Below are 19,201 nucleotides of genomic sequence, written 5' to 3'. Positions count from 1 at the left end.
GCGGGTCACCTTGTCCAGATCGGCGTCAAGCCTGAAGACATGGTGCCGCTGTGCTTCGAGAAGTCGATGTGGACAGTGGTGGCCATGCTGGCCGTGCTCAAGGCCGGCGGCGCCTTCGTGCCGCTGGATCCCGCCCATCCACGCAGCCGACACGATGAGATTCTTAGCCAGACTAAGGCCAGCGTGCTGCTCACGTCAGCGCATTACGAAGCACTCTGGCAGCACTCAGAACTTGCTATAGTCACCGTAAGCGCAGCGTCTATCACTCTCTTGAACGACGAACCCAGCATCAGCTCTGCAGCAGCGACTACTCCAAGCAATGCGGCGTACGTGATATTCACGTCTGGAAGTACTGGAATGCCTAAGGGCGTTGTTATAGAACACCGAGCACTCGCGACTTGCTGCCGCGAGGGAAAGAGATTTGGCCTTACACAGCGCACGCGAGCTCTCCAGTTCGCTTCCTACACGTTCGATGCTTGCATTGCTGAGATTATAACAACACTACTATTTAGTGGCTGTGTGTGCGTGCCTTCTGAGGCCGATAGACACGGTAGTCTGTCCCAGGTTGTGAGTGCTATGAATGTTAACTGGGCAGTGCTTACACCGTCTGTCGCAAGGCTCCTCGAGCCAACTGAGGTTTCTTGTCTTGACGTAGTAATACTAGCTGGCGAACATGTTACTCTGGCAGATTGGCAGAGATGGGCTGGCTATGTTCAAGTAATAGACGCATATGGACCTACAGAATGCTGCATCTGCTGTACGGTGTACACAGATGCTCAACCATTCAAGTCAGGAATAATTGGAAAACCAGTTGGTTCGGTATGCTGGGTGGTGGACCCTGAGGACTACAATCAGCTTGTCCCGCTAGGCTTAGTCGGAGAGCTACTAGTAGAGGGTCCTATCCTTGCGCGCGGCTATCTCAACGACGCTGAGAAGACGCAGTCAGCTTTTATCAATGATCCTGCCTGGCTATTAGAGGATAGAGGAGGCTACCCTGGGCGACGCGGTAGGCTGTATAAGACGGGCGACCTTGTCCGCTACGACCCTAACGGCAACCTTGTCTACGTGGGCCGCAAGGACAGCCAGGTTAAGGTGCGCGGGCAGCGGGTGGAGTTAGGCGAGGTGGAGCATCACCTGCGGGAGTTCATGGCGGAAACGCAGCAGCTGGCGGTAGAAGTGATCACTCCAGGAGGCGAGAAAGAGAATGCAGCGCTGGCGGCCTTCCTGCAGCTGGACGACAAAAGTGAGGAAGATGACGGAGCGCAAGACGCGCCAGTAGCTAGCGAGCCAGGCGAGCCCGAGATGCTGGTACGGGTAGTGTTTCCGCGAGAGGTGGAGGAGCAGATGCTCAAAAGGCTGCCTGGACACATGGTGCCAAGCGTATACCTTGCTGTCGGGCAGCTGCCGATGACAGTGTCTGGTAAGACGGACAGGAAGCGGCTGCGCGAGATCGGGGCGTCGTTCTCGGCGCAGCAGCTAGCAGAGCTGCGGACGGCGAGCGAGGGCGCCAAGCGAGCGCCGACGACGGAAGCGGAGCGGACGATGCAGCAGCTGTGGGCGGGGGTACTGGGCGTCGCCGCGGACAGCATCGGGCTGGACGACAGCTTCTTCCGCCTGGGCGGCGACTCGATCGCGGCGATGAAGCTGGTGGGCGAGGCGCGCAGGCACGGCGTGCAGCTGACCGTCGCCGACCTCTTCCGCCATCCCACGCTTGCTCAGATATCTCTGGCCGGTCTAGCCTCCCCCGACAGCTCACCACAGCCAGTTCTACCGTTCTCCCTTCTCCCACTCACCATCAAGGATAGTATTCTCTCCCAAAACGTCCTTCTAGAGAGCTCTATTCAGCAGCAACACGTGGCCGACATCTTGCCCACCACCCACGTGCAGCGCCTCTTTGTCAATTGGGGTATCGAGTCGCCCCGTGAAGCTTTCAACTACTTTTTTCTCGATATCGGACCGCAGCTGGATGCACAGCTACTCCACGACAGCTGTCGTATACTTGTCGACCACTTTCCAATCCTCCGCTCGCAGTTCGTCTCCTTTCACGAGCAGCTTTGGCAGGTTATTCTGCTACGCCCTCAACTACATTTTACCACGTTCGAAGTCAACGGATCCCTGTCTGAGGCCACGCGCAGGATCTGTCTAGAAGACATCCAGAAGACTAATCCACTCGCGCTTCCGACTTCGTTCACGCTGTTGCGAGACAAGTCGGTCGGTCATCGCCTGATCGTTCGTCTTTCGCATGCTCAGTACGACGGTGTGTGCGCTCCCGTCATCCTCAGGACCCTGGCCGCGCTGTACGCACAAGAGACTCCGCCCATCACTCCGAGCTTCTCAACCTATCTAGCGCACACCCGTACTCAGCGCGAAGCGTCGGCGCGCTACTGGCGAGAACTTTTGAAAGGCTCGCGCATGACCAGGGCGACTGTGCGCCTTCGCCCAAAGGCAGGTGGGCTGCCTGCCCTTGACAACATCAAGGTTGAAAGGGTAATCCGCACTCCTCGACTTCCCCACAACGTCACCATGGCCTCACTGCTCAGCTCGGCTTGGGCGCTGGTCCTCTCGAGCATCACGGGCGAAGAAGATGTCGTCTACGGACACACAGTTGCCGGCCGCAACTCCGACATCCCAGGTATCACTGAGATCGTTGGACCTTGCTTGAACGTTGTGCCAGTCAGGGTCCGCATACAGCCAGCAAAGACACCGGCAGATCTCATCCGCTACGTCCACGAGCAGCATGCATCGCTTGGACAGGCGGACTCGGCACAGCTAGACGAGATCGTCCGCGAATGCACAGACTGGCCTGCTGGGTCGGAGTTTGACTCGGTAGTGCAGCATCAGAACATCGACGAGCACCCTGGCGTCTGCTTTGCGGGAGCAAAGACAAAGGTTCAATGGTTCGACAACCCTTTCTGGATAGCGCGGCAGCTGTACTTCTTCTCGCTCCCACAAGCCGATCAGCTGAAGCTTACAGTCGCTGGCAACACGCACATCCTGACAGCCGAGGCGGCACACTCTATACTTGACATACTCGCTGCAACGATAGCAGAGCTGTCGCAGAACATGGACGATCCGCTTACTTTGTCCAGATTTCCCTTTCCTTTGTGTCTTTAAACTCTTTAGCGATGGCGGGTTAAACGAGAAACGAAAGTGAGAAACGAAAACGAGAAAAGGACGAAAAAAAAGAACAAGAGATTACTAGCTACTTGCTTCTCTTAGTAATAGTCTTTATCTTGTTTGTTTCCTAACATTTCCGAGGAGGGGGAAGAGAACGTGTTTTCCAGGGTTTTTGTAATAGACATGGTTGTTGCACAGGAACGATACGATGTCAGGCTACGGAGCAAATAAATGCTTAGATGGAGTCAAGTCGTAGAACGTGGAACCCTGTATCAACTGTTCATGTGTTGGTCTTGTAACTATCTATTTTGTAACTAAATCAGCCTTGCTGTTTAACTAGTATACTCTTTTGAGCGCAGTGAACCGCACAAGCGCCGCCTAGATTATCGCTTAAGACACCTACAATGCGTAGGCCAAACGCTACGACGTAAGTCGGTTCGCAGTGAGTAGCAACTTGACTATTTCTAAGTGGCCACTACTTGCGGCTGACATCAAGGGCGTGAGTCCCATACATTTAGCTATTGTAAAGTCCGGTCATGATTGAGCAGCAGCTTAACTACCTTAAGATGGCCTATTTGTATTTCCTAGCGCACAGGTGTTGCGCGCTATTGCTGTTTGCTGCGCTTGCGCCTACTTCCTAGCTAAGCAGCAGCCTAACTACCTTGAGGTTATCCTTATATGGTACTCTGTAAGAGTCGGCGTAGTCGGAGATGCCACGAATAACAAGGCATGGGAAGCTATTCATTAGCCCCGCCGCCTCCATCTCAAAGCATAATACCCCACCAAGCTCCGCGCTGACCCTGTGTCTCTCGGCAGCATCCTTCATCACCTGATTGCCAGACGCGATCGTGCCGTAGTGTACCATCACCTCCGCTCCACTCTCGCGTTCTGGTCGCGGCTGTCGACCCTCAACGCTACACCTGTCGCACGTGTCACCGCACTCGTGGTTCTAGGCTGCCTAAGGATATTAGGATTCACAATTGTCAGTGGATATTGACTTAAGGCCCGTGCTTAATGCCCTGAGTATTGGGTCTTGGCATTGACTAGTCCTAATTAGGCAAGCTCTGGGTATTGGATAGATAGTAGTAAAAGAGTTTCTAAGTGATTAATACCTTCCTAATTAGGTAAGTCCTGGGTATTGACTCTTACTCTGGGTATTAACTCTTAGATACTACCTTTTATCTATACTATACCTTAGGTATTAGGAACTACCTTATATAGGCGATATTGCCCTGGGTATTGACTCTTGCCCTAGCTATTATGGTTAACTTAGTTAAGACGATAAGGCTCTAGCGGCCTCCTATGTATAACTATTTGAGATTGGTTTTTATGCCAAGATCACAAGACTCTCTATCCAGTACGCGATAATAGAATGAGCAGAAGGGTACCAGAGGGGGGGTACCTAGAGAAGTTTCTCTCCTACCCCCTTACGCCTACTAGCCTTCTTCCCCTATCACTATATATATTTATATACAATCGGTGTATATTACTAATATAAAATAGTTTCTCACGTACCCCCTATTACCCTATTCAATCACGTCCTCGCCTTCAATAGACCCATACTCCAATTCCTCTATATCTTGCACCTCTTCTATATTTGCCCTAATGTAGTTAGTTTCCACTTTTGCGATCGCTAGAACCCTACGTACCGAGTAAGAAACACTAGCGGCTTCACCGATTGGTTCACGTTGTCGACCTGCTCTAGGAAGCTAAATTCATCCGGTGGAGGATGACCTTGAACACATGCCATATACAGCGGTTCCATCCTCGTAGCCATCGCCCTAGCATCCTCGTTACATGCGGCCACCATCTCAATCCATTGGCCCACCCGCGCTTGGGTTAAGCGTTGCTCAATAAACGTGTCAGGGTCGGAGCTATTCGGAAGCAAACCAAAGATGCCGATACTTCCAATTCGACGTTTGATCATATTCCACCTCTTTCCTTTATCTAGTTTCTCGCCAAACTTCTGCCATAGCTCCCGGTCGGTTTCTCGTAAGGGCTCTCGCCCTAATTCTTGCATGTATGTGGTAGCAAACAGGACTTCCTTTGCTACGGAATCGTAACGCACCCCTCGTCGACCTGTGCCTTGCCTCTGTAAACGAATCTTGGCGTCTAAAGTCTCAAACTGCTCGTAGAACTGGTCTAGCTTATACCGCTTTATCATCCTTCCCGCAATACTATCCGCTTCGAGCTTCTCTAGTTCAAAGTATTGGGCGCGGAACTTGAGCGTTTCGTTGTCATCTAGCCCAGCTGAAGAAGAGGGAATAGATGTAGTATCTGGCATGCTTGGCTGCGGCGTTACTAGGATTCTGCCCGTAGATACAAATACGTTGTCCTGTAGGCCACGCCCATGACGGAACTGTCGCTTCCAGACGGCGAGTACGGCAGCCCAGTCCTTAAACACCTCAAAGCTTCCCACTACTTCAGCTTACCTCATCATGTGGGCCGCAAGACTTATGCCGATTTTTGGTAGACTTGTTATATAGGAGCGGTATCTCTGCTCTTCATTCGTAGGGATTCGCCCTCTCTTCGCCTCTTCCCAATCCTGTGTACTCGCAATAGTGCGAACTAAGTTAAGGTTCATCTTATCTATAAGCGCACGACTAGCTTGCATTGTCGTGGTTTCTCACTTTCTTTTCCGGCTCGTTTCTGCCATGGGACTCGATCTAGGTGCTAGTGAGTGTCTAAAGTTGTGTAGCTCGTTCTTATTCTCGTCCTCGCCCCCGTGCCCTTCTTCCTCTTCCTCTTCTTGTTCTGTTTCTGGCCCTAGATGCGGATGGTCGAAATAGAACGTGACAGCCTTTACTACACTTGTTTTTGAGGCGTGCTTACAGATCCAGTGCAAGGCATGTTCTGGTGTTTTGGCTACAAATGCCTAGCTATATTGGTCTTCTTCTGCTGTTCGGAGAAAGGCAGCAGAAGTAGTGTCTAGTAGCTCCTCTGTGACTGAGGCGATGGTCCTAGCACCGTATTCTATAGGCCATTGTTCTGACCGTATGCCGAGCTTAGGTAGGTTTGGCATAGTGGTTAAGGATAAGTTCTTCTAAGCGGCAGAGTGTAGAGCAGTTAGATAGAAGGGTCGTAGTTAAGAAGAACACGCATTTAACCTAAGTAGTCTATGGCGATCTCGGTCTAAAACGCGGACTAAAATCATATACCCTCCCCCCTACCCCTATTGCTGTCAGCAAACTTCTTCTTAATTTGAGTCTTCGTTTCCGATTTACATCGTACGCCTCCTGACCCGCTGATCACGAACTTGCGGCGGCCACGCGTTCTTGCCACGCGGCCTTTTTTTCCTTTTATTTAACACTGTTTAGCTGATTCTCACGCCACTATATCTACTTCCGCTTATCGCGAACCCTGGCCCTATGATCCTATCATTGGGCTGATGTAGAGCTTACTTTCCGATTCACATCGCATGCGCCCTTGGGTTCCTATATCGCCATAGTACTACTGGCCTAATATAGGTTTTGTTAAGAAGTAGGCCTATCGATCGACTTCTTACCTCTTCCTAGGTTCTTCCTACTATTCAGTTATGCAGCTAAACTCTATCTCCTTACTTTTGTAGGTCTCCTATACATGTATAAATTGAGGTGGATAGAACAGGTAATCCATTCTGTCCAATCTACCAGCTCAATCGCCTCTTCTTCTCAACCCCCCTTCACCCTTATTGCTGCACACCGACCATGTCTCTCCAGTCTTATTTCTATTGCTACCCCAAACCAGGCCATGGTCTGCTTATTTGTAAGGCTCATCAATATGCTGTTCTTCCGTCGAGCATTGTCCGCCACCTTCAGAAATGTCATCCTAAGTATGTATCGCCTCGTGTTCGAGAGTCTATCGACAAGGAAGTAGAGGAATGCGCACACGAGTATCATGCAACCTATAAAGAGGTTATAGTACCTAAGGCGATTATTCCTGCTATTAAGGGTCTAAGTGTGCACGCTGGGTCCCTCCAATGCAAGGAATGCTTTCGTATTTATAGTAGCACCTCTGCGGAAGAGAATATAAAACAGCATCTTCGAGGCGCACACAAAGTCTATCCGCCCTCAGACTTAGCTATTGCTGAGCGTCGCACTTAGTAGGCTTCGCACTAGAACGTTATTACCACCCAACAATTCTTTTCTCGCATTCCTGGGGACTATCCGTCTGAGTGTTTGCAGCACTTTAAGGTCCAGGTAGCGCGAGACGCACCTACTCCCACGTTGGCCCACTCTCCTCCCCAAGGAAGCCGTACAAAGCTCTTGCCTGTCTCGAGCGAAGACAGTGCCGACGAAAAGGACAAGTCGACCTTAGCCGACGCCAGCACTACTAGCGCTATCGTCGACCAGTTGTTCGCCGAGTATAGAGCTGCAGCCCAGGCCCGAGAAGAGCAGCGCGCGGCAGAGGCTGCTAAGATAGCTCCTGCTCCTGAGCGACAAACCAATCCGTATCTTAAGCACACTAAGTTCCAACAGTGTGTAGAGGGTCTATCCTGGGAGGAGGCTCGACAGTACACACGGCCCGACGGCGACGCGAAAGCTCAATATCTATCTCAAACAGTAGCGAGCATGGGACTCGTGTATCAATGTGTCGTTGCTTCTACCTCACGTTGGGCGCGGATCCAGGTCATGCAAGAGAACACGCAGGATGTACCTACCTCGCCTCTTATCCATTACCAGGCCTTTAACTTGCACCACACCTATATAATCGCAAAAGTGTTTCTATTTTTCTACCACGTTTTCATTCGGGGACGTACTACCCCGTCTACGCTTCCCGTGTTTAGTCCGACGCAGCAGAAGGCGTGGGATGCGATTCAAGAACATCTACAGTCTCTACCCTTACCACTACCATCTATCTCGCTTACGCATCGTCGGACTACGCTCGAACCATTTGAGCGATTGTGTCACACGTTTTGGTTATCGTTACTTAAGCAGACTGCCGTAATAGGAGACTTTGAACTAGTGCTTATTACCCCGCTCGCCTTTCTTGCTGTTAATAGTAAGATCAACGGGTTCCGCCCCGCGTACCTATTCGCTACCGATCTAAGCGCGATTAAGAAATTTGCACGCTTCGCAGCGTGCCAGAAGCTGTGGGACACCACGCCGAACGCAAAGGTAGAGGCGAATGCCAAGCCGCTAGGGGAGGAGGAGAAAGAGGAGTCCGTGGAAGGTGAGCCTGACGTGAATGAGGCAGAGGTCGCGCGTCTTATTTACGAGCAGGATGAGTACGAAAAGCAGAGCAAAGATCTATCTAGCGAAGATAACGCTCGGTCTTACAATGAAGCGTTTCGCGAATGGATCTATCATTATCTTGGGACTACGTACCACACACCTATGGCGTGGGTAATTAGTTCCGCGCAGTATATTAGTCGAATCCGCTATGGCGAGACGGTGGATGCTTTTGTTCGCTGGAGCGGATCTACTGTTACCGTGAAGGAGGTATCAACTACCTTTGAACACTTCCGGAATGCTGTATGGTCCTTACAACGGAAGGTAGAAGATCTTCTACAACAACTTACGTTTACGGAAACGCTAGCTAGTCTTCCTCGAGTACGTTGGCAGGAGTTAGACTGTGATCCTAGTCGACAGGACCCGGGCTATTCCCTATTTAGTACGCTGGAAGAACGCATCGACGTGCAGAAAAACTTTGTACTACACTAGATGGCTACTGCTATTAGGGGCAAGAGATATACTAAATCCACGTTTAAGCTTGGCCAATATCACCGGATTCTACAGTATAGTAAGCTTATACAGCAGTTTCTAGAGGTATTGTATCTTTTGGTTTACTTTACAAGTGGACAGCCACCTCGTATGACGGAACTTCTTACCGCCTAGATTAAGAATACTGTTCAGGACGGCCCGCGTAACTTTTTTATGTTTGAGGGCCATATCGCGATGGTGCTACGATACCATAAAGGGTATAACCGGGATAAGTCGCTTAAGATTATTTACCGGTACCTACCCGAGCTAGTAGGCGCGCTTCTTGTATGGTACTGCAGTCTTGTCCGCCCATTTTGGCAGGTGATTACCGAGCAGCCAGGCATGGTGGAGAAGGATGCCTATTACTATCAGGTAAGAAGTCCACTACTATGGCCGGACAGAAAGGGGCGACAATGTAGTCATGCCCGCATACAAGCCTAGGCGCTCTAGACGGCAACGCAGTTATATATGGGACAAGTTATTAAGCCGCGACTCATGCGTCACCTAATTATCGCGTTTGGTCGGAAGCTAGACGAGGCGCGAGGTAGAGGCACTGAGAGTGGCATCTACTTTCTTACGGAAGACGAGACAGAGGAGGCGCTAGACGACGAGCATAGCGAATACCGCGAGCTACAGGCAGGCTATAGCCCAAACACGGCTATTGCTGTGTACGGGCTAACAGTAGCATCCGTATTTCGGATGCGGTACGCTGCGCCCCAGGCGCACCTTAGGGTCTCAATACGTTGGCATGGCGATCTCGGATATAGCAGTATAAGAGCCGCAAGGTCAGACTCAAAAGCGCTTTCTTCGAACGCTGTTTCGCGCATGAGAGAGCGGGAGGCTAAGCGAGGCAGGGTAGACGTGAACGCGCTTCTCCAGACGAATCTTGGACAGAAAACCATGTTTCGCGGGCGGCAACAAGAAGTCGTGAATGCTATCCTTGCATGCACGCCCGTGGTGTCTTACATTGCAGGTACGGGCTCTGGCAAGAGTCTAGCTTTTCTCCTTCCAGCGTGTTGTAAGGGTTATGGCCAGGCCATTGTCATTACCCCACTCGTAGCGCTGCGGGAGGATATCCAGGAGCATTGTCAGAACCTTTACATCTCTTGTAGCGTATGGGGCGACACCCTCTTTAACGAGACGTCTCGCCTAATTCTAGCTATGCCCGAGCACCTCCGCGATAGCCGCTTTCTCGATACTATTTTACGGCTACGGGATGTAGGGCAGTTAGAGCGGATTGTGGTGGATGAGTTTCACTACGTCTTGCTTCCCGACCACGAGTACCGCCCAGCACTCCTGCAAATTCGCGAGCTAGCACGCTACCAAGTACCCCTTACCCTTCTTTCGGCTACGATTCCTTTTGCCGAAGAGCAACAGGCGTATCAACTCTTTGGTGTCGACGGGCAAGTTACCGTCTTTCGTCAAAGTACGTCGCGCTCGAATCTTGTCTACGAGGTGCACACGGTAGGGAACCATATAGAGGCCGACAGCGAGGCTATGGTTAAATATCTATCTAAACAAGCTAAGTTGCTAGGGAAACTACTCGTATATGTTCCCTTCTGAAGCACCGTGCAATGGCTCGCCCGCGAGCTAAAGTGCTTCCAGTACGAAGGCCAGATGCAGGAAGAAGAGAGGCGTAAGAACCAGCGCGGCTTTCTCGCTTCCAAGTCAGGTATCATGGTCGCGACGACGGCCTTCAATGCGGGGGTGAACGTGCCAGACATCCGAGGCGTCATTCGGTTGGGAGAGCCAGATCACCCCATCACCTGGAGCCAGGAAGCTGGCCGGGGAGGACGAGATGGAAAGCGGTGCGTCGTGCGGATTCTTCTAGGCGATAAACTAAAGTCCTTCTTCCATAAATTGGGCCGTCCCGAACAAGACGTACTAAACGCCATTATGTTGCGAAGCGTGGAGGCTAAGCAAACATGCATGCGTATCGCCATCGACGCCTATCTTGACGGGCCTACTTCTCGTCAAGGCTGCCACCAAGACGAGGAGCCCTGTCAAGTTTGCGCGGCGCGTGCGGAAGCTCGTCAGGCGACTACGTCAACTAAGGGAAAGGCGCCTCTCCGTCCCGAACCTCAGTCCACCCCTGTGCGGACGGAGCCACCGATCCTGATGAGTCGCAGCCCGCACTCCAATCCGCGGGCCCAAGGAAGCGGCAAAATCCTGTCTTCTTCTCCCGCCGTGTATGAGTTGTCGTCCCCGCCCGTGTGGCAGCCCCAGACGCTGAAGACGAGTGCGGTGGAGCGTGTAGACGAAGAAGACGGAGCGTGGGCTGTGCTTCGAGCCGCCTTGGAACGTCGCGGTAGCCCTATGAAACGCCACAGAGATCAGGGTAGGTCCAGCTACGTGGATAGAAAATGTCAAACCCTTTTGGTAACTAAGACACAGTATCCATTTCGGAAATCTCTCCAACCCCAAGTTCGAGTAGTGCACAGCGAGCCGCCAAAACAGCACGGACCGAACGCACCCTAGAGTACATAAGTGGGAAAGCCGCTCGTGCCGGGCAAGAGAGTGTTATGTTGGCGTCCGAACTCCAACAGACGGGGGCATATTGGAGAGAGCATTGCGTATCCTGTTTTGTGGCTCAGCAAGCCTTCGACCACCCTAAGGATACGGCTGAAGGATGTGAGTATACGTCGCCTCTCGTCAAGCACTTCCGTTTCGAGAAGATGAAGAAACGCATGGGCAGCGGCTTCTGCTTTAGTTGTCTCTTTCCCCAGAGCCAATGTGGGAGATGGATCGACGGTAATGGTTTGATTCGAAACTATCCAGACTCTCGTGAACCGTGTACCTACCCGCACGTGATTGCGGATGCATGGGCGGTGTTATGGGCGGCCTGTCCAGGAATGAGGAAGAGATGGGTAGAGCGGATCTTGGCTAGCGATGCGAACTGTAATCTGGACAATAACGAAGATTTTGCCAACTATTTCCGAGGCGGCCAGGTATTCCCAAGGCCACTCGGGTATGTAAATCGGATTGTACTCGATGTAAATTGGCTAACGCAAGAATATTTTCTACCTATGGAGGAGAGGTGGAGAAAGCTGATAGAGGGGGAAGAAAGAACCACAATAGCAGAAGCCATGGGGACGCTCTCTTCAGCCTAGCACGAAAAGGAAAGAGGAATTCAAAAAAAAGAGAGGAGAGAGAAAGGAGGGATAGGTCAGCCAGCGTAGGAGATCGGAAAGGAGAAGGGCAGCGTAGCCAGCGACGACAAAAAGGGAGTAAACCGTGGTTCTAAATCTGTATTGTAGGAGAGAAGTAGAATAGTAGAGGATCAAGAAAGCATAGTTTTCGTTTCAAGACCCTTTATAGAGAAACTAAGTGAAAGGGTAAAAGGAAAGGAGGGAAGAAAGATAGGACAAGGAAGAGGAGGAGGGAGGGAAAGGGAGCAAAGGGGGTAGATGAGAAACTTATTGAGATAACCCCCCTAGCAGAGGTGAGGTCGACAAAGGGGTGGTAGAGAGGAAAGGAAATAGGTGGTGGGAGAGGGGATAGGGAGAGAAGAAGAGAGATGCTGAAGTACACGATGTAGGTGGGAGAAGTCAAGGAGACGGGAAAGAAAGGGAAAAAAAGAGATAGAAAAACAAAACAAAGGAGCAAGATACACGAGCAGGAGCAAGATACACGAGCAGGAGCAAGATACACGAGCAGGAGCAAGATACACGAGCAGGAGCAAGATACACGAGAAGGAGCAAGATACACGAGAAGGAGCAAGATACCTAAAGAGATGAGAGGGGTAGGGAGGGTACCGTGTAAACTTCTGCCAAGCGCTAAGCGAGACGCTAGCGGCACGGACCCGCCCCACCATAAGGCTAGTTTTACCGAACTTCTGATCTAACCCACTCCAATCCACCCCACTCTACCTACGCGACGTGCCCTACTACCACAACGCCGTCTATTTCGCCTGCGCTGCTCCAGAAAGTAAGTTCCCATGTCGAAAAACCCAAGTTTTATCATTTGGCAGCTAATTACGAAGTTGGCAGCAGTTTGCACTCACATCAAGCCGACGATTCGCGAGATACTGGTCCAAAACACCAAGGCACCACGATTTGGCTGGTCTAGTCCTCATTAGGCAGCCCACCCAGGATCGCAACAGTTTCCCGGGTACCCCCTAGCCATACACCCCCGTCCCCCTACGCCCTCCTGGGGTTCTTAGTGGCTCTGCGCATGCAACGTTGACTAACTATAGTTAGTACACACGCAAAGCCGCAGCATCACGCTTCTTAAGGGCTCCACGGCCAACGCTCGAGATGAGCAATACAGCCGCGGCGCCAGAGCCCACCACGCAGAAGGCGCCGTCCACCGAGGAAAATGACGGTGACACGCCCATGATTGACCGTCCCGATGCCGACATCACCCAGCCTACCGACGACGTGCCGATAACAAGCGCAACCGACGATGCATTGGCCGAGGCGATTGCATTGGTGGATGTTGGCGGTGCATCAGCGACGCCACAGGAAGAGCCACACAAGGAAGGGCCAGAAGCGGCCAAGGCAGGTATACAGCCCTCAAAAAGTCAGAAACGCCGACGCGAGAAGTAAGCTCCCCCCCCTCCTCCCTCCCCAAAGAGGTGACCAGAGAAAGTTTTCTAAGTACCCCCCCCCCTCAGGACACCCGATTCGAACGAAGAGAGCGACGATGAGGCCCCAGTGGACATGGAAGAGTTCTCCCTGGAGTTGGACACAGCCCTACAACATGTGGAAGGTCTCCGCGATGAGGATTTAACCCACGACGCCGCTGGCTGCGAGGGCGAATCTCTGTTCACGGCCAACATCGAGAACTCCACCCTCGGCGATGTAAAATTCGGCGACTGGATCGGTAACCGACGAAAATTCGTTACCCAAGTGCTCAAGTTACCTTACAACGCATTTCAAGATCTCATTCTGGAAAACCAGCGCATCGAGCACGCCAACAAGCTGCTGTTGGAGCATGTCGCGATGGGTGTTCGGTCCTGCAGTCTGTCTGCGGTGAGGAGCATCATGGCGAAGCATGACACCGGTGTGCTCGTCACGGAGCCCGAGGAGCATATGAAGAACTGGGCGCCGGAGCTGCACTGGGCACGGTTCCTCTGTGCTCTCAAGCTGGTCTTCGTCACTCCTGACAACAGCGTTTTCGACCAGGCCAAGATCAAGGGCGATACTACCACGGACGCGTGCCTGTGGATCATCTCCAAGATCATCGCCAGCGAGTTGAAACCGAAGAGGCTGGCCGAGATCAAGATGCAGAAAGATGCAGAGAAACGCAAGGCAACAGAGCGCCATATTATACAAACGATGCAACAGAGGCTCGAAAACGCAACGTACAAGGTCGACGCAGAGGCTGCCAAGCAGGCTGCCTTACGAAGCATCAAGGCCCTCAACCGCGACCACACCAGACAGACTCGACGCACCAAGGCCGCCAAGACTGTGCACAGCGTCATCACGGTAAGCGACGAGGAAGACGACCTCGCCCTCGAAGACGAACTGGACGAAGCTCCCGCCACTACCCCGGCGAACCCCAGCGAGCTGACCGATGAAGAGATCGTTGCATCCTACGTGGCGGAGATGGAGAAGGTGCAGGCCAAGCAGGCCCGCGACCCAGCCTACCGAGCCCGCATTGCGCGCGCTGCACGCAACCTTAAAGATCTTGTCCGTGACCTGAAAGCCCGCCCTCTGGTGCACAACGCCTACGTCCGAGACATGGCTATTCTTCATCGAGTTGCACTTTACCACCTAGAACAGATCCGCACTGTCCCTAAGTGCAACAAGAGGAAAAATCCGATTCTCAAGGCTCTGAAGGCAATGCATGCTTTGAGCAAGCAAACCGCCATGCTGATAAGCCGAGAAGTCGAGCAAGAGGGCATTGCGGGCAACGACATCCTGAACACCATGGCACGCGAGGAGGCAACCGGCATCCGGCAGCGAGCTACCGGTACGACACCAACCAAAGGTGAGGAACTGCCGGACATGGTCGAGATCCCCAAGGAAGAACAACCAGACCCGAGCGCCGATTTATTTCAAAATGCACGGATCAGCAAGAAGTTCAATCCAGATTACCTGAGGGAAGCGTGCATCGAAGCAAGCATCATCAATATTTACGAGAAGTTGATACCGGACACCAATGTTGCCTTGCGCTGGTGGCAGATCATCGCCACTAAGTGGGCCACAGATCTCTCCCAGGGGGGTACGTAGAGAAGTTTTCGACGTACCCCCCTGCGCCTTTTCGCTCCTGCCTTCCCTCTCCTCTAGGACGTTACTAACTGTGCTAGGTTGCTTCGTTGCACGAAGTGATTTCTTCGACCGCCATGCAAAAGTTGAACCGAGTGCTCCCTCCCGTCACGCGTCCGCAGTGCCCCGAGCGCCCTGGCGAAAAGTGTCGACCTACGCTCTACATCACCAATTCGTCTCTCTGTCACCAAGCTGCCACAGACTTAAGCAAATTTAGCAACAAGTTCCGCGTTGTTCACGTTGGTGGTAATGTTGTTCTCGCACATGGTTACCGGGTGGAGGCCACCTTCCCCGACGATTCTAGTCCGGTATGGGACGAGGAGAATCCGGCTAACCTTCGCCGCGTGTACGTGGTCTCTTACAACTATCTCGCTAAGTACTATGGTCCTCAGGCATACTGGCGTGCGGTATCTCGCGACTGGGAGGCGTACTGCGACGACAAAGACATTTCCTTCCAAGGTTTCGACACGCATGCCCACCAAGAAAACCCCTTGAACCTGCCCGAGTTTCTTGAGGACGAATCTCCTCCGCGCATTTCTTCGCTCGCTGGCAAATTTGGCTTCGTGTTCGCCGACGAATGCCAGGATGGCTTGCGTAACCAGTCGTCTTACTGGCGAACGGTACGATGGTTGAGCGCTAAGTTTCTGTTCCTGATGTCAGGATACCCGGCTCCTCGCGGAATGGAAGACTACGGCTCCTATCTTGCATTACTGGAACGTCCATCGTTGCGCAAAGAGTATAAGCAATTTTGCCGCGAGATGGTTCAGCTGCGCGCGCATGAACGCCCATGGGACCCGGATGAAACCAACCCTTACCTCTTGCCTCCCGACAGCCCGTAGTACGTACCCCCTTTCCACCGGCAAGCTCCCCCAGGGAGGTAGCCCGGAAACTTTCTACTGTACCCCCTTACCCTTCTTCGTCTTTTTCGCTAACGCTTGGTAGTTTCAAGTTCACCTATCTGGTCGATGTCTGGAGGAAATGGATCACGCCCACGTCCAACGTCTCTTTTGATCGACGCATGCGGCAAGGCAAAATGGCGCAACCTGTCTTGGAGACATTTGTCCTCGGGCGCAACTTTGACTCTGCGCTCCCGGCCGGTTCCTCCAACACCATTGGACAATCGATGCCGCCCAAACACCACTACACGGTCGAGCGTTGCTACACCCCTGAAGACTATCGCATCTATACGACGCAATTCGCCCGCTGGAAGTCCCGGCTCTACACCACCCACACGGCTCCCGGTCGGTCTACCAAGGTGCCCGCCACCAATGCTCGAGCCACGCGCGCCATCCAAATCCTCGACTTTCTCCCCCTCCTCGGCTTCCTTCACCTTGAAAGGCCTGCAGAGAAGCGTCCATCGAAGCATGCCCTAGGTCCCGGAGATGACCGCCTAGATGAGAAGTATAACCGAGACCGCGAGTCTTGGTTCTACGAAAAAAGCAAGCTGTACCAGACATACGACCAACTCCCCCGCATGAAGCCAGGCGGAAAAGGAGAGCGCATTCGCTGGCTACTCTCCACAGCGGCGCACATGAACTGCCCCGACCTGCCCATGCCCGAGGAGATCGAGGCTATGGACAACCCCACGCTGGCATGGACAGTCATCAAGCGCAGTCCCAAGATGCAAGCTATCCTTGGCCTGTACATGGACTGGGCTCTGCTGCGCGACGAGAAAGTCATATTTTGGTTCATGACCCCAATTGTCCAAGAGATCGCCCAAACGGTCATGGAACTACTTGGACACAGTGTCTTTAGCGTGTATTCCTATAACAACGCCACGGAGCGCGCTCAGGTTGCCGACGCGTGGAATCGACCCAAGACTAAGAAGCGCGCATTGTTCGCCTCTGCCTTGGTTTTCGGTACTGGCCACAATCTGCAGAAGGACTCTCGTGTTGGTGTCATGGTCGATACTCCCGACACGCTCAACCGCGAACTCCAAATCGCTGGTCGGCAATATCGCGGCGGCCAAATGCTCGAAGTCCACTTTTTCCGCTTGATCGTCCGTGGCTCCCATTCAGTCAACCTGCTATCGTGAGTTTTGCAAGGCCGGGCTTGGCTGCCTATCCCTTCGCCCTTGCCACTTTCCCTATCTTTCCTTCTTCAGGACCGAGGGGTAATGAGGGGGGGTGCTGTGGAAAGTTTCCTTTGTGCCCCCCCCGCCCCTTCCTCCTTTGTTCTTTTCTTTCCTTATCCTCTTCGTTCTTTGTTTCGCTGACCTTGATAGGGACAATCTCCTTGCTTCCTTGGCCTCCGCCACTTCTTTCATCGACTACAATCCCGAAGAGTCCTCTTCCCTCATCCCCTCTGACGCCCCTACTGAGATTGTGGACATGGTCACTTCGAATTTCCTATCGGGTTATTTCCGCGTTCCGGCCAAGGACTTTCCTGAGGACGCTGAACTCACGGACGCTGATTTCCTCTACTACTTCATCTTCTCTGAGGAAGGGCTGAACTACATTAAAGAACACCGCAAGCAGATCGGACACAACGACTGGTGGCCCGAAACCCTACACTGGACCCAGGCACTGGCGGGTATCGCAGCTCGCACTAGCACCACTCGTCTGACCCGTTTGGCTGGATTCCCCGAGGAGTGCACCGACGCCGTACTCCAGCTTACGGAAGAGGAAATCGAAGCCCGCCGAGAGGCCCGCATGGAAGAGAACGGCGGCGTGGATCCTGACGACAAGTTCCTCCATCCAAAGACTCCTAAGAAGCCTAAGGCGGACAATATGTCTCGTTTGACTGATGGTGGCCCCGTTAGTCGCCAGATCACTCTCCCCGGCGACGAAGGGTTCGACTCGTACCGTCTCCCTCAAGACACACTGCAGGAGCCAGATTCGCCGTCGCTGCGCCCCAAAACCGTCCAGGAGTATGATGAAGAAGCCAGCCGCCGTCTTGTCGACCTTCTGCCCCAAGGTGATGTCCGCGGCAAGAGGGCAAGGCGTAAGGACCGCCCCACCGGTGGTGCTGAAGAACAGGTCGACGATAAGATGGATACTGTCTCTGATTCCCATCACGAGGAAGGTTCTGACGATGACGGCTCTTCTGCTACGCCGGACTTGGGTGAGTATCCTTCCATGGAGGCAATCAAGGAAGCCATGACCAAGCATCCCACCTGGATCCCGCAGTACAATGATGTCGTCCATTTGACCGCACAGGAAAAAGGGAAGCTTACCTCCGAGGTCAAGAAGACGCGCGCTCCTGATTTCGCCGGCTACAAGGCGCCCAAGGGTCCCAAAACCAAGAAGGGAAAGGGTAAAGGGATGTCCAAGGCATAGTGGTAGCAATCCTGTCGCCGTGATTGCACTCGAGTCCCCTGGGGGTATCCCGGAAAGTTTCATGGATGCCCCCCTTTGTCTTTTTCCTCCCGTCCTTCTTGCTTGCCAGTATGCCTCTCCGATTGGATCCCTGATCTTTTCTAGTTTTTTTCCTTTCTCTTCATTTGGAACTCTTCCTTTGCCTTACTTTTTCCGGATCTGGATCACTCTACTTCCTTTCAGATAGCTTTTGATCCTGCACGCTCGCCCTGTGCTGCGTGTCTTTAATGCTTACTAACTTATGTACTTCTGTGGTTTCTCACAGGTCTTCTATAGCTGCTATAAAAGCATTTACTTCTACTTTCACTCTTCTGTCTTTTCCTATTTGTCTTTGTATATATACAAGTTTGCTGTTCTGCTTCTTCATCCTCACTATATTTCATCTAGTTATCGTATCTAATAGAGGTGTGCCTAATAGATATATAACCGTCAAGGGGTAAACAAATCATAGTAGTATTATTCAACGACTTTTTAGGGTTTAAGGATAGGGTCTTGTTAACATGAATCTTAGAGCTTCGGTTTTAAGATCTCTGTATAGCTCGTGGGCTACTGTAAATCCTTTTACTTTAACTGTAAGGTTCTTTTTTAAATACCCGATTCTGGTAGGTTAGAGTGTAGCCTAATATTGCTTTCTAAGATTATTAATTTCATACGCTATAACTATAGTAAATAGATATAATAAGTTAAATTATATACTACCTAGAGTACGCGTAGGAAGTTACTTTTCCGCATAGTAAGTGATTCTTACTCGTTCTGCAGTAGTTTGCTGAGCTAACCCTGTATATGCCCTACAATATAGTTTTACAATGTTGTTTGCTAAGGTTTAGTTGTTTACTTTCCTTGGAGTATATAAATCCCTCTTCTTCCCCCCCCC

The 19,201-nt window shown here is 52.1% G+C and overlaps 5 protein-coding genes across 5 annotated transcripts; 3 read left to right on the top strand and 2 right to left on the bottom strand.

The window, feature by feature from the left end:
- Positions 1-39: 39 nt before the first annotated feature.
- On the top strand, positions 40-3,114 carry COCVIDRAFT_31863 (hypothetical protein; the record flags this gene model as incomplete). The annotated part of the gene is made up of 1 exon (XM_014694890.1): positions 40-3,114. One exon carries the CDS (start codon positions 40-42, stop codon positions 3,112-3,114), a length of 3,075 nt encoding a protein of 1,024 aa, XP_014550376.1.
- Positions 3,115-3,802: 688 nt separating this feature from the next.
- Positions 3,803-3,988, bottom strand: COCVIDRAFT_73482 (hypothetical protein; the record flags this gene model as incomplete). Its single annotated transcript, XM_014694889.1, has 1 exon — positions 3,803-3,988. A coding segment is annotated over one exon (186 nt), but the record flags the coding sequence as incomplete, so codon positions are not given.
- A 655-nt stretch (positions 3,989-4,643) lies between these two features.
- COCVIDRAFT_31862 (hypothetical protein) lies at positions 4,644-5,401 on the bottom strand (the record flags this gene model as incomplete). The annotated part of the gene is made up of 2 exons (XM_014694888.1): positions 4,644-4,719; positions 4,767-5,401. 2 exons carry the CDS (start codon positions 5,399-5,401, stop codon positions 4,644-4,646), a joined length of 711 nt encoding a protein of 236 aa, XP_014550374.1.
- Positions 5,402-5,467: 66 nt separating this feature from the next.
- COCVIDRAFT_31861 (hypothetical protein) lies at positions 5,468-8,759 on the top strand (the record flags this gene model as incomplete). Its single annotated transcript, XM_014694887.1, has 2 exons — positions 5,468-5,557; positions 7,281-8,759. The coding sequence occupies 2 exons, from the start codon at positions 5,468-5,470 to the stop codon at positions 8,757-8,759; spliced, it is 1,569 nt and encodes a 522-aa protein (XP_014550373.1).
- Positions 8,760-9,293: 534 nt separating this feature from the next.
- On the top strand, positions 9,294-18,288 carry COCVIDRAFT_31860 (hypothetical protein; the record flags this gene model as incomplete). Its single annotated transcript, XM_014694886.1, has 8 exons — positions 9,294-10,262; positions 10,404-11,136; positions 11,193-11,746; positions 12,998-13,341; positions 13,414-14,966; positions 15,071-15,848; positions 15,953-17,041; positions 17,235-18,288. The coding sequence occupies 8 exons, from the start codon at positions 9,294-9,296 to the stop codon at positions 18,286-18,288; spliced, it is 7,074 nt and encodes a 2,357-aa protein (XP_014550372.1).
- Between the last annotated feature and the right edge of the window lie 913 nt (positions 18,289-19,201).

This window comes from Bipolaris victoriae, assembly GCF_000527765.1.
Source record: "Bipolaris victoriae FI3 unplaced genomic scaffold scaffold_197, whole genome shotgun sequence".
Classification (NCBI taxonomy): domain Eukaryota; kingdom Fungi; phylum Ascomycota; class Dothideomycetes; order Pleosporales; family Pleosporaceae; genus Bipolaris; species Bipolaris victoriae.
The sequence above is the reverse complement of the archived record's forward strand: the minus strand, read 5'-3'. Positions and strand labels throughout refer to the sequence as shown.